Below are 15,335 nucleotides of genomic sequence, written 5' to 3' on the forward strand. Positions count from 1 at the left end.
TCTAATGATTTAAAGCGTAAGTGTTAGAATACTCGCCCCTATCTCTGCCCCGCCCCCTCCCCGGTATACAGTATCGTAAAATGCGTACAGAGATTACCCCGTTTTAAAGAAGGTCACAAACAAAAATATGGACTATTAAACCAGATATATACAGCCTACGAACGCTGTACAGACAAACAAAAGTGAGTGGCAAAGTCCTTCACACCGATCTAGACTACGTGTTTAGTTGCTTACCGTGAATTGATAAAGGCCCATCGTGGTTGAAAAATGATGAGTTATTGCCATGGTGATGACTTGGAATGGGACTAAAACCTGTAACAATAAAATACAGACTCATGAACAATAAAATTCATCTTCTTTAATAAATCTAGCATTTCTAAGTGGAAGATGTACAACAAATACAAGTAAATTGAATTATTTATGTTAAGAACAGTCTATAGGCGTTCCACTAAAAGATGATAGTAGTTTTCCATGTTTCGGGAGTTCAAACATTTTTAAACAACAGGCAGATTTCGAGATCATTTGCATGTCATCTAAAAAAAAATCTGAAATTGGTCACCAACTAAAGGAATGGAAGATATATTTTTGATACATAGCGGATGATGTAAATTCGATATTCAGACAGTCTTATTTGCTGGAATATGCAGTGAATTTGACGTCATTGTCTGAAATTGACGAGTTTCAGAAATTATAACGTTGACTTTTATAACCTATTTACGGGAAGATATATTGTTTGCGAGAATAAATTACAAATGAGCCATCAAATTAATATAATTATTCATCGACAGCTGATATAATATGTGAGATGAAACTATTTGATATTTTGCTTCCAGTTTCGTCTTTATTAATTATTCATAAGATTGCCTCTAATCAAATGGGCTACATACACTGATATAAAGTAGTTGTTTTATAAACCGAATAACGGGATATCTGCATTGCATTATGTTAATACTCGCAATGCTACGCCCACATTTTTCAAGAGATGGACAGAGAACAAGCTAACAAGAAAAGCGATATTTTTGTACAACCAGGTGCCATAATCTAGGAAGTTACAGTTGGACGTGCGCGAATAACGACAGGAACCGAGATCTTTGGAATATAAAAAATTATTTTCAGTCTCATCAAAATCGGATAAAAATTGTGACATTTAGAGGGTCCACAACCTTGATATTACATACTTTAACACTAGTTGCGTACAGGGAGAGGCCATTTTGTCGGGAAGTTTCGGTCCAATTTTCAAGAAAATCGAACTCAACCATCATCATGGTGTAACGGTTTCAATATTGTAACCAACCAATAGAAGGTCCACAAGCCAATATCGGAAGGGAGATAAACATATATTTGAAGTTTCGTCAAAATCGGATAAATTATGTAACCCTTAGAGTGTCCCCAAACAAATTGTGGACGGACGGACGGAAAGACGGACAGGTGGGCGTATAAAAATGAAATGGGTTTAACATCTTACTTTCTGAACCAAGCGGGCTAATAATCCATGAAGTTACGATACATGCCATTCTCGAAAGGAGCCAAGATCTTTGGAAGATAAACCTTAATTTCAAGTTTTGTCAAAATCGAATAAAAATTCTGATCTGTAGAGTGACCACAAGCAAATTGTGGACGGGCGGACAGGGGCGACGACCATATACCTCCACATGAAATGTGGGCGTATAAAAACAACACAGTCTTGTTATTTTTCTGTATTTTTTGTATAACACACAAAAACAATTTAATTATTTTAATACGTAAGGTATTTATTTTCAACTAAACAACTAATTATTTTAAAATAAATATATAAATCTCTCAGCATATTTAGAACTAATTGAAAAAATATATCATGCATATAAAAGGCTTAAATTTGTTGTACATGGTTATTAATGGTGTGTATTTTTTATTTTCCTATTATATCAATATTTGTTGTAGGAAATACATTCATGGTACAGAAAGATAACAGCAATTATGGACTAGAACATCAATACCTTTATATTGCCATAGAAACGATATGTTGGAGTGATTTCGACCATTAGTTTAATAGGGCTTTAAAACGTTCAATATCTGATAAAAACACAAACTTTTTATACATTATAATTAATTTGTTGGTGTTTTTATTGCTTGCCAATATCGTACATCGTTGGAAAATGCGCAATTATAAAATTAAATAACGGAATACAGATAATGATTACCTTTGTACATCAATATTAATAATACATTTGCTGTTGAGGTCGATGGCGTCAACTGGCAGACTATCCCAATTCAGAAAACGATCAAAGTCAAGACCGGTCGCATCATCTTTTTTTTTTTTGTAAAACAATTAATCTTTTATTATTTTCATTATGAGTGAAGCCTGTCTCATTATGCTCACGGGTTGCCCCCGGGTCCATTCACTTGATTTGATATTTGTTGTTTTTCTTACAATATTTATTTCCGCAAGTTTGTCTTAATGGTTTTGGTTTGCGTGTAGCGCGGTTCTCCTGCACTTTCTCCGGAGATAAACACTTCCTGTTTCATATTTACAATCATTTGAACACGAGACGCGAGAGCGTCGAATTGTTCTAATGGATAATAATTTTTGACCGGTTAAATGGTAAAAAAAACCCAAGATAAATACGAAACAGGAACGTGTTTATCGATACTGTAGCAATAATATTTAGGGATTTTCTCCGGAACTATTTTGGAAATTTTTTTATTTGGCCACGTCCTTGCGTTCATTTTTCAAAATATTCTCAATAGATTTAGGCCGTCCTAATCACTGATAAATGGATTATGAAAGAAAATGTTTTTCGGATATCGCCAAAAATATTTTTTAACGTTCGGAGATTTTAAAAGAAGATGAAATTAGATTTATTACGGTGTTTTGGGTCGTCAGTTTCAGCGTTGATTGAAATATTTCCGATTTGTTAACCGAGACTAAAGAGTAGTAACTCTTGGCAACACAGATGAGTTCGCTTCGGGAGTTTCATAATAACATTGTTAAATTTTCAGATTTTATTTTTTTATTTGCAGTCTGTTATCACAAATTTGTATCTAGTTCTTTTCAGACAATTGCCTTTCATCCTTATACCCTATAAAATGCCCTATAAAACTGTGTGGTGTCTAGGATTCTAGCGGTTGCTATGTATAGGCCTACTGTTCTGACGTCAACAAATGTCAGTTTTGGCATAGAATCCCTGTTTATTAAGCCTATTTCAGTTAGATTCCCTGATTATACTTTCAAGCGATTTCTTGTGACTAATGACTTATCGTTAGGCAGATCATGCTAGTCAAAATTTGACCAAAGTGCGATTTTAGAAAAATTCAACCTGATTAAGTAATGATTGGTCATTGAAGCTAGCCTACCAAAAACGAAAACAAAATTGTCTATACTGTCACTGCCTAGGTACGAATATATTTGGGTACCTGAAAACAGTTTTAATTAATTTATGACTGATTTTCTACTGTTTTATGTATTTCAGGAAGGTGTTTTCATAAAAGGTGATGCTTGAAAATGGTGTGATAGTCATGTGTGCAGAATTTCTTGAAGATATTTATCAATAAAGATTTGAGCTGAGGAAGATCATTGAGCACACAACTGAAAAGAGTACTGCACTTAGGTCGATATTTATACGCAGAGGAAATTTGAGAGAGAGAGAGAGAGAGAGAGAGAGAGAGAGAGAGAGAAATGGGGTTTAACGTGCACTCGACACAAACTAGGTCATGTCGGGGCTAACATATAGTTCACTTTTATTTCCATAATTCGCTTGCGCGTAGGGGTCTTTAACAGTGGGAGGAAACCGGAGGACCCGGAGAAAACCAAGATTCGAAACCACGCCAGTTGACTCAATGACAGACTTTACGATACAGCGCGCACGTGCTAACCATTCAGCCGCCCCCCCCCCCCCCTAGGAAATTTCTGATTAGTGCTACAATATTTGAATCAATCCTCTGATACAGTCGCATGTAATCTTACAAAGCTAATTTCTATTAAGGATTTTATTTCTTTTTACAGTCGGTGGTACTACATTTTATGAAATAGTTGTTTAATATACACGTTTGGTCAATATTTTCACAACGTAAATGGGCCTACTAATAGTCTGTTAAAGATTGTATTCTATTTATCCAGAAACTGTCATGTGCTAATAACCTCTTATTTCTCATTAATGTGTTTCATAACGCATTAATTTAATTCTTGATATAGACATTTACCATATATTTGGAGGGGAAAAACATTGATCATCGTTAATAATGAAAGCTGCCTGAATATACATTCTAGAGCATTGATAATCATCACTGCTTCAAAATAATGGAAAAAAACCCATCTCCTCAATATATGACGACAACCAATACTACCTTATATTTTATTTTAGGCGCTATGTGATTTTTGTTTATTCTTATTTGGTTGATTCTGTTTATTTACCTGTTATGATCATATCTGGTACTTTATGGTACGACTTAGTATGACTACTACTTGGACCTTTGCTACCCGCGCCACGTTTTCCCTTTCCGGGAAGTGGCGGGAGTCGTCTTGTATTCATCTGACGAGTTGGACTGGACATGGCTTTTCACGATGGTGTTAATGCCTTTCCCAAATTCTCTTCATTATTATCTGAAATGCAATAAACTAATGCTTTAAAATAATTGCTGATTTTTTTTAACTAAGAATTTCCAAACTTTGTCATTATTGACACCGCAAAATATTTATATCTAATATAAAGCAGTGGCGATGATTGGGTCCCATGGTGACCACCTATGAAATATATTGTCCTGTTTTGTAATTATGTTTAGATGATCTTCGGTGGGTTTTTTTTTAAATCACTAACATTTGGTGGAAAAACATTCACTTGACTGAAGAAAACAGTCGTTAATAATGAATGTTGCCTTCGAATACAATGGACAAACTATATCTTGAAGTCCTATTTTGTTCCCCAAAAAATTGTTTACTCTCTTCATATACTGAAAGTTGCCTTCGTAAATACTAGACATACAAATATCGTGATCAAGCGACATTTTGTTGCCCAATAAATATTGTTTACGTTCTTTTCATAAACATGGTAAAGGCATGTATAAAGCCTAAATGTTTCTGTCCCACGGTAATGAGATAACTAGTACATGGTAGTACATGCAACGAATTCTATAGTACCCCTCTAGGACATATACTTTCTATTCAAAAAGAATGAAACAAGCTAAAAGGGGTATTCACGACCCTTTTATCACAATGGATTCATCAAGAAAATGTAGACCAAAAGAAATTTTAGCCTGGTTGTAAAAAAGGGACATCATTGTTCAGGGCTTGGATTGGGTTTCACGGGTTTGAGTATCAACATAATGGAGAAGATAGGATATAAAATGTCACCTTGCTACATATTTCCCCCTCCTTTTATATTGGTCGTGAGAAGTTTGTCTTATATACCATACAAGAATGTGTTCATATATGCACCCCACACTGTGTACCTTTGAATACTTTATAAATATTGTTATCGAATTATGACTGAAAATACTAAGCTACCCTGTAATAATATTACAACATTTGGGTGCTTTCGGGTTATGAGGGCATTTACATGCTAAGAATACTAATCGTTAATTAGTAAGCACATACTCTTTATATACATGCCACCCTTTGTATAATTTTCAAATGGAAACAAAATAGGCCGCCAATCAAGGTAATATCATTATTGCGTTTGTGTCAGCATGAAACGTATAAATAAGGTCTAAAATATTGGAATAAAATTGAGCGTTTGCTTTTTACTATATATGTATCAGAAATTACGTTACGAACGGTTTCGGGGTTCGAAACTTTGCAAAGTTTTTTTCATTTTTTTAATTTCCTACACTTCAAATAAGGTACAGTCTGTGAATAAATGATGTATTTAACTTTCAGCTAAACAATAACAATAGTTCTTGTAGTACCCCGTATTCGTAGATGTAATTATTAAAAGTGGGTTTATGTACTAGCATTAATACTGTGGCTTGACTTATAGTACCATCTTTCCTAAAAGGCAAAAGGGTACAATTACCCATTACAATGAAACGTCAAAATAAAGCACGAGGAGTATGACGGAGGATCGGATTTACTTTATAACCCAATAATAAACACCAACAGGCAAACGTGTTGATCCTTAATATTTAATAAAACCTTGTTACTTCAAAATAGAATAGGCTTTAAAGTGAATCATGTTTACTGCTTATAGTAAATCAATAAATATCACGAATAGCTCAGGCAGATTGTATTTTACTGGGTATCAATTGAGTCCTGATTAAATCGTTTTGAAACCCGAAACCCTTAAACAATCAAAAGTACTTTTATTTATTTTTGTAAAAGAGCAACAGCAACATTTTGGTCCGATAATTCTTTAAATAAGTCAATTGTAACTTAGTTTTGGTCATTTAATATTCAAATTTATATTTGACTTAAACAATAATAATCTGTTCGTACAACTACAAGCCATGAAGGGTTTTCTTATACTCAAATGTGCTTTATTACATAATAACAACGGTCTTACATTGAAGAAGTACATAATGTTGATAACTGAGGAATACTCGAACGACCTGGCTTTTCAAACCGCCGAAATATTTTGCGTCTGCCTAAACTAAACAGTAATATTAAGAAATGCTCAAACATTACCATCTAAGTTCATAAAGTCTTGTATAATAAGTTTTTAATACACTTATTTATGAGGTTTAAAAGCAGTGGTGCGTGAAAGATATTTCACATATAACTTGATTTTTTACACTATATATTTTGTTTGGTTTTTTTTTTAAAAAAATCACCGTAACCCAATATCTAGGAGTATTAAGGTTTGATACATCTGCAATTTACGACTGTCTTTTGTTTAAGTACATCTATACCCAATTACATAGACTTCTAGGTGATGAAGTGGATTTTCTGAGACAATATCAAATTTCATCATATTACGTACCGATGTACTTCAGAATACATACCGGCGTACTTATATACCATGATATTTACTAATGTACTTATTCTAAATGCGTTACGATGATCGCATTTTCATTTCTGGCAACATCGATAAAATAAAATATATAATCTAGAAATACAATTTATTGTGATATAGCGTGTTGTGATAAAAAAAATAAAATGTATCTAATCTAGAACTATTGGTAATGTGTTATGGGGTGTTGCAATGTTGTGATAAAACAACATGTATTTAATCTGGAAATTGTGAGATGGTGCCTGGCGATCTTGTGATAAAACAAATGTATTTAGTCTGGACAAATATTTTATATTGTGATGTAGTGCCTTGTGGTCTTGTAATAAAACAAAATGTATTTAATCTAGAAATGCAGTTTATATTGCGATGTGATGCCTTGCGGGCGGACTTATGATAAAATAAAATGTATCTTATCTAGAAATACAAGTTAAAAGTTTAAAAGACAGCACAAAGTCTAATTTTTAAAAGAATGTAATTGGGTTCTTCCTTGTGCCGCAATCAAAACTGCCACCGCTAAAGTTTTTAAGAACTTTATTTTGTTTCGTGTTTAGTTTTCACAGTATTTAAAATAAAGTTACTACGTAAGTTCAGGGATAACTCCGAAATTAACCTTTTTTTTATGGTGATAGCTATTAATAATAATTTACAAACTCAGAGTCCATGTTATGTAGGCTCACCCTATAAGGGATCCAAGCTAGCTCCGTAAGTAAGGCCCTATTTCACTAATATAGGGGCTCGGTTTCCATCCCATTGCTGGCCGAGAAAGTCCCTAGGAATTCACCAGTCTGTAGGGCGGGTGGGGGGCTCTGGTATGGAACAGCGAATAGTGATTCGGATGGGTTAAAAAAAACGGCGTTTCGTGTACACATAATTGGTGTACCAGTAAACGAACCCTTGGTAGTTGGAATTTGACATGAAATGAAATGAAATGGGCTTTAATGTCCTATTGTTCTGCTAAGACAGTTGGAATTTGAAGAGGAGTAAACACCGCTGTCCTGGAAAAATGTTCGCCATAGCACACTGTATGTCCGTCTACACGAGCTCCGGTGATTTAAATAGGTAGGGCGTTAAACCCTATTTCATTACATTTCCTTTTCTGTTCTCTGACGTTGGCACACTGTTTAGTAATACCCAAATGAAACAAGTGTGGCGCACGTCATTTGATCAAAGAATGTAACCTGGAGCAAGGATATTATAGCATTACCAAGGATTAATATCCATATAATTAATTAAATGACGCCAAAGCCAGTATATTGCTCACAGCAGTGCATTCTGTGTCCATTAGAATAATATATTATTCAATACCTTACGGTAAATAACCATACGTGATTTGATCACCTGAATGTTATTGTGTGTTAAGGGAAAAGCACTTCCTTGGTGCTGTTGGAATTATATTTACGATTTAAATCATCGAGACCATATTACAGTCTAGAATGTGTTTCCTATCAATAAATGCGATTAAATATCAATTTATTTATACTCTTTACAGCACAGGTGGACTTTTGTGATTCACATTTTATTGCGTGGCGAAGTATTTAGTTCACAAATAATGTGAAGATTTACATTAAAAAATTTCTATTGTATAAATACCTTTTAAAGTTTGCGCATAACGTGGACACCAAATCTGAGGATATGAACCGTCAATATAACACCGAAACTTATTATTTGGATATTTTAAATCTATATTCGTCTTGAACAGTATTTGTCGATGAGCTAGCGCCTTGAAAATGGAAATAAACTTGAGGGACTTAATAGTCACGATCAAATATTAAATAATTCGTCCATAGCTTTTGAAATGCGTTTCGAATCAAATTTACAATAATTAATCACACCCTCAAACATCCAAACGTCAACTTGAAAGTGTCCGTATAGGCGATATAGCTTATGACAGATGTTTCGAATCATATATTTACAGATTAAACATCGATATTGTCCAACATTTTAGAGGGAGGGGGAAACGTTGCTTAACGTCCACTGGAGACAAAATAGGTCATTTCGGGACTAACCTATGGTTCAATTTTATTTCAATAATTCGCTAGCGCGTAGGGGTCTTTACCGGGGGGGGGGGGGCAGAGAAAACCCACGAGGTTGGACATATAACCTAGTCCTTGTCACGTACAAGTAGGGAATCGAAACAGACCTTCTGATCCAACGCGAACGCGTTAACCATCCGGCCACCCAACCCCACATTATAAGCTTATTCACAGGGGCGGCGCCAGCCGCCGGTGGTTGGAGGTTAAGGGGGCAAAGGCACGAGCTTCAACTAGGGGTATGGGGCTACCCCCAGACATTTTTGAAACTCAGGCTACTGGAAATGCAGTCTGGCAGTATTTCAGTCACTGATCGTTGAGATAAAGTGTCAAACGAACGGACGGAGGGTATGCGGAACCTCCCCCAGAAAATTTTGAAAATAGACTGCCAGAAATGCTGTCTGACAGTATTCAGTCAGTCACCGATCGTCAAAAAATGAAATGAAATGGGGTTAATCGTCCTACTATTCTGCTCCGAACTGGGCTAATGAAGAAGGGCATACGCCATACAGTGTGCTATGAGGGAAATTTTGCCCGGACAGCGGCACTACGGCCTACTCTTATATCGAATTCCAACTGTTAATGGATCTTTTACGTGCACGCAAATGTGTACACGGGACCTCGGTTTTTCGTACCATCCGAAGGACTAGACAGCTGTCCTTGTCAGGCCCTCCGTCCTGCATCACTGACAAGTGGGAACCCCGCCGGAAAATCTGGATGAACTTTCTCGGCCAATGCAGGTATCGAACATCCGACCTCCAGGCTTGCGAGCCAGCGTCTTACCCACTTAGCCACCGTGATCCCCCGATCGTCGAGATAAATAGAGCTGACCAGATACCGTCTGTCGCCTGATCACTAGTTTATCCGACCCAAGAGAGTCAAGGAAGCCCCCGAAAATTTGAAAAATGGATTGCCGAAAATGCAGTCTGGCAGTATTTCCGACACCGGTCGTCGAGATAAACAGAGCTGACCAGATACTGTTCGTGGCTTGTCTGCGACATCACTTCAGTGAAAGCGGACGTTAAAACACCAAAGTACTACTACTACTACTGTTCGTAGCGAGTGTCAAACGAACGAAGTGAGTGTATCAAAGTGAATGAATATTCTCGCCGCGATGAACCTATACCCACGTGTTATTGTTTATAGTTAGTAGGTTTACAGCAGCATGGGCTTGGTAAGAAATCACTCAAACTCTACAACATGGAAGTCTATGACTAAGTGGGAATGTGGGATTTAATCACCGTAGAAGGTATCACAAATACTTTTTTTTATTTTCTGAAATTATTGGAGGGGGGTGGGGGGAACAGAGGGCAGACTCCCCTCCCCTCTTTGGCGCCGCCACTGCACGTGCATCACATTTTCAATAGCGAACTTCCGGGTTATCGTAAGTAACCTATACTATGATGAACGAGATTCGTAGTCAGATTCTAGTATCGCTGAAAAAAATGTTTACACTGTGTGAACTGTATTATTGTAATACTAGTTTGAAATTTGGAAATACGTTGGATCTTTAAAGGTTAAAATTATACAGTTCTACAATAATTGACAGGTGGATTTATTGTTTTTTTTTTTTTTTAGTTTTTGACGTAAGAAGGAAGCACAACTAAAAGTATATCATAAAACGTATTGTTATGACGTAAAACCTAAAATGAATAATTGTTATGAAATGCAATACGAAATAATTACTAAGCATAAACTGTGAGCTTCGGTTACAATGACTGACTTTTATACAGTATTTTTTTTAAGTAAAATATACAACACTCATCACAATACGAATTTAATTTCTACACTTGGTGAACATGAATAAAACATATATATGTTTGTACCTACATGTATATCAGATATTAATAAACGTACATCGGATTAATCAAATGTATATGTATTCGAGTTGTCTACTGATCCTCAACAATACATAGTTTTTAAGTGAAATATACAACAGATATCCACAGTTCGAATATAAAGGGGAGCCACGGTGGCTAGGCGGTTAAGACGCTGGCTCGCTAGCCTGGAGGTCGGGTGTTCGGTCCCTGCATTGGCCGAGAAAGTTCATCCAGATTTCCCTACGTGGTTTCCCCTTGTCAGTGGTGCAGAATGGAGGGCCTGGCAAGGACAGCTGTCTAGTCCTTCGGGTGAGACGAAAAACCGAGGTCCCGTGTATACATTGGAATGCACGTAAAAGATCCCTTGGCAGTTGGAATTCGATATAAGAGTAGGCGATAGTGCCGCTGCCCGGGCAAAATTTCCCTCATAGCACACTGTATGGCGTATGCCCGTCTTCATTAGCCCGGTATAGGAGCAGAACAGTAGGACGTTAAACTTCATTTCATTTCGAATATAAAGCCTACATTTCTGTGAATAGGAATAAAAAATATATATTTTACACCTACATGTATATCAGTCTGTAATAAACGTACATCGGATTAAACCTGTTTGTATACTAATCCTCGACGATACATACTATATAATATACTATATTAACCGTAATCACTTTCCTTTTTAAACCACATTCCAGCTTATTCATTTCTTACTGAATACAATACGAAGATATCATCTTCAGTTAATTTATAGATTATCCTACATTAAACGTATATCAACTCCCCAATTTATTAATCAATTACCTTAAGATATTGTTCATGTGCTCCGTTAATCTCTAGAACAAACATAGAAATACAACAACAAATCGATAAACTCGTAAATGATTTTATAGACCTTAAAATCAAGACAAACCCCGCTATAAAAGCATTAAATTTATTGTAAAGTTACTTTATAATTTATGACTTACTCAGTTTACCCTGACACAAGTTTGAACTTCAACATAAAGTATGTACCGATGACATAAAAGATACCTAAAAATATCGGCTTTCTTGTCGTTCTGATAATAATATACACATAAATTGTGAAAATGTCAAGTGATTTAATAATTACATAATTGTCGAAATGAATAAGCTAGATGTTGAGACACAAACTTCATGATAAAGAAATTGAAATGAAATGAAATGAAATGAAATGAAATGAAATGAAATGGGGTTTAACGTCCTACTGTTCTTCTCCTATGCTGGGCTAATGAAGACGGGCATACGCCATACTGTGTGCTATGAGGGAAATTTTGCCCGGGCAGCGGCACTATCGCCTACTCTTATATCGAATTCCAACTGCCAAGGGATCTTTTACGTGCATTCCAATGTATACACGGGACCTCGGTTTTTCGTCTCATCAGAAGGTCTAGACAGCTGTCCTTATCAGGCCCTCCGCCCTGCATCACTGACAAGGGGGAACCACGCCGGAAAATCTGGAGATAAAGAAATTAAAGTATCGAAAATGAAATGAAATGAGGTTTAACGTTCTACTGTTCTGCTCCGACTGGGCTAATGAAGACGGGCATACGCCATACAGTGTGCTATGAGGGAAATTTTGCCCGGGCAGCGGCACTATCGCCTACTCTTATATCGAATTCCAACTGCCAAGGGATCTTTTACGTGCATTCCAATGTATACACGGGACCTCGGTTTTTCGTCTCATCCGAAGGTCTAGACAGCTGTCCTTATCAGGCCCTCCGTCCTGCATCACTGACAAGGGGGAACCACGCCGGAAAATCTGGAGATAAAGAAATTAAAGTATCGAAAATGAAATGAAATGAGGTTTAACGTTCTACTGTTCTGCCCCGACTGGGCTAATGAAGACGGGCATACGCCATACAGTGTGCTATGAGTGAAATTTTGCCCGGGCAGCGGCACTATGGCCTACTCTTACATCGAATTCCAACTGCCAGGGGATCTTTTACGTGCACGCCAATGTATACACGGGACCTCGGTTTTTCGTATTATCCGAATGACTAGACAGCAGTCCTTGAATTAAAGTATCAGATCAGCTAACATTCTGTACTAACTGGGAAAAAATACGAGCATACGTTATGCAGTGTAATTTGAGAGAAATTTTGTCCGGACAGCGGCAATTTCGCCAACTCTTCTCACAAATTACAACTGCCAAGGGCTATTTTACGAGCACGCCAAGCAGTACGCATTTCGCCACTTCAAACGACTACTCGTGTACACCCTGCCAGCCCTGAAAAAAGGGAAAACAGGGTGGAATATCTTAAGAACTTTATCGGCCAACATTGGGATAGTACACGGGGGACCAGCCACTTACTCACTGAGCCAAACTATCAATTCATTTCTCATAATAAATTGCTACTTTATCAAAATGTGAAGTGATTTAAAAGTAACGTACCTGATGAAATAAATAAATTAATAATATTGGGAAACTGGCAAATGTTTTAGACAGATAATCCACAAATCCTGTTAATTTGTTTAAAGATCACATGTAAACGTTTAACCATATCATTTTTTATCGTGTGGTCTTACAGATAAGCTCCACATTAAAATCGGATGTCCTACAGACTATGTAAATAGGTTATCTTAATAATAACCAGCTGAGAGCAAACTATGCGCGTAACATTCTATGTGAATAATGCAATTAAAGAAAATAAAACAATAATACAGTCACTTGTGAAAAATAATATAATTATCAGCCAATGCGCTTTTAATTATATATTCTTAGGTAACATGTCTTATCTGGCATATGAGGTTATAACAATTATTATATAATATATATATATATATTAGTCTTCATTTCTCATTCTGCAAAACAACATACTGATTATTAGAAAATGTTTTTGAACAGGTGAAATAGCTTATTATTTCAGAACAATATACTTGTTAAAATTAATCAGTAACACATCCTCCTGTGTTTATTCTAGTCAGAAGTAATTACATAGGAGAAGAATATTTGTAACCCTCGGTCACAACGTAGATAATAAAGTTAATAATGTATACATCAAAACGTCTATTTTAATAACGTAGAAAAAAAATGAAATAAATTGGCGTTAAACGTCTTACTTTTCTGCACCGACTGGGCTAGTGAAGACGAACATACGCCATACAGTGTGCTAATGAGGTAAATTTTGCCCGGACAGTTGTACTACGGCCGTCTCCTATTACGAATTCCAACTGTCAAGAGTTCTTTTACACAGATCCTTTGTGCTTGGTTACAGTTTCTTGACAAGGCCTTCGTCCTGCAAAACTACTGATACTAATAAACTTCCCTAATTATACGAGGTTTATAAAGAAGGGTGGATATAATGAACCAGAAGTAACATCTGCTCAACCCTTCTGAAGGATGAAGAGATCACAGCAGATTTTGACATCGACTGTGAAAACACAACCGAAATTTGAAGACATGCCGGTTAGATAAGTAATGAGACCCTAGTATTAACATTAACTCAGTTCAAATTATCGAATCAGCTTGAGATCACAAACCCGATTATATTAATTTCTTACCTTTAAAAAAGTCTATCTATGTCCTTTTAACGAAATAATAACACCTTAGACCGCTAAAAACGTGGTTACTTTGATCCGTAGACTGAAAGGCTTTCAAAATATTAGCAATGTTCTATTGCCTACGTTCTGTTTTCCTAATCACGTATCGAACTTGCTACACCAAACGTTACCTTATCCAAACACACGATGAATTATAACTATTCAGGGTCTAAAGCTCGGTTGACAATAAATCAGTGAGCAGATCTTTCACGTATATCAATCAATAATATTATTAAAGGTTATAATATAATATAATGCAGTGGGTAGTAGTCTTTGTGACAAAATTTACGTTTACCGCACTACCTTCGCTACATATCTACACTGACTCTCACTCATATAAACAGATTTATTTTCACGGTACAACACAATACAATCTGTCAATATAGAAGGTACGCATCCGTGACGTCATTAGAAAACGCGTAGCAACCTGTAAATTTCATTTCTATGTCTGGCACTAATGAAAGCTAAATTATCATTTGGGTTTAGATCGTGTAAAGGCCATTATAACATATAGTGTCGACAAGGGTATATTAACAGCGACGATCCCTGACTATTGATCAGGCTGTAGGTATTGTTCGCGACAACAATAGTTGGATTTTTACCACGTTAATAAACCTTTCTCGCTCGCCAATCTTGTGTAGGTATATTATAGCCTACGACTTCCATAATATGAAGGTAATTCCTTTCATACTATGACGTCAAATCGCATTAAGCCCCGTTAACACTTCTATACATTCATCTGCTGAAAATTCGAAGAAAAGCCTAATTTGTCAGCATCAAACCGAACGTCTTGTGTGAGGTGCATGTGTGCGTAAGCTAAATCGGCAGTAGAAAACAAGATCAGACAGACGGACTCAAGTAAGGGCATGCGGATGGACAGAAATTGCTCGACGACATTATAAATGCAAATTGAAAATGTGATTAATAATAAACGCAAGAATCGCCTGCGTTAATGAAATTAACACAAAATTGTCCCCCTTGGTAATATCCATGCTATTATTATCGTATTG

General features: G+C 36.3%; 1 protein-coding gene across 7 annotated transcripts in view; it reads right to left on the reverse strand.

Annotated features, from left to right (window-relative positions):
• Positions 1 to 14,634, reverse strand: part of LOC126818239 (probable 3',5'-cyclic phosphodiesterase pde-5) — a 43,061-nt gene extending 28,427 nt beyond the window's left edge. For all 7 annotated transcript variants that reach the window (XM_050545545.1, XM_050545544.1, XM_050545543.1 and 4 more), the window contains exons 1-3: positions 14,287 to 14,634; positions 4,391 to 4,579; positions 235 to 312 (exon numbers count right to left, since the gene is read on the reverse strand). In XM_050545545.1, the coding sequence (XP_050401502.1) occupies positions 235 to 312; positions 4,391 to 4,529 (217 nt within the window). In that variant the 5' untranslated portion in view covers positions 4,530 to 4,579; positions 14,287 to 14,634. The remainder of the gene's footprint in view (positions 1 to 234; positions 313 to 4,390; positions 4,580 to 14,286) is intronic.
• Positions 14,635 to 15,335: the final 701 nt, after the last annotated feature.

The sequence above is a fragment of the Patella vulgata genome, chromosome 4 (genome assembly GCF_932274485.2).
Source record: "Patella vulgata chromosome 4, xgPatVulg1.2, whole genome shotgun sequence".
NCBI classification, from domain to species: domain Eukaryota; kingdom Metazoa; phylum Mollusca; class Gastropoda; family Patellidae; genus Patella; species Patella vulgata.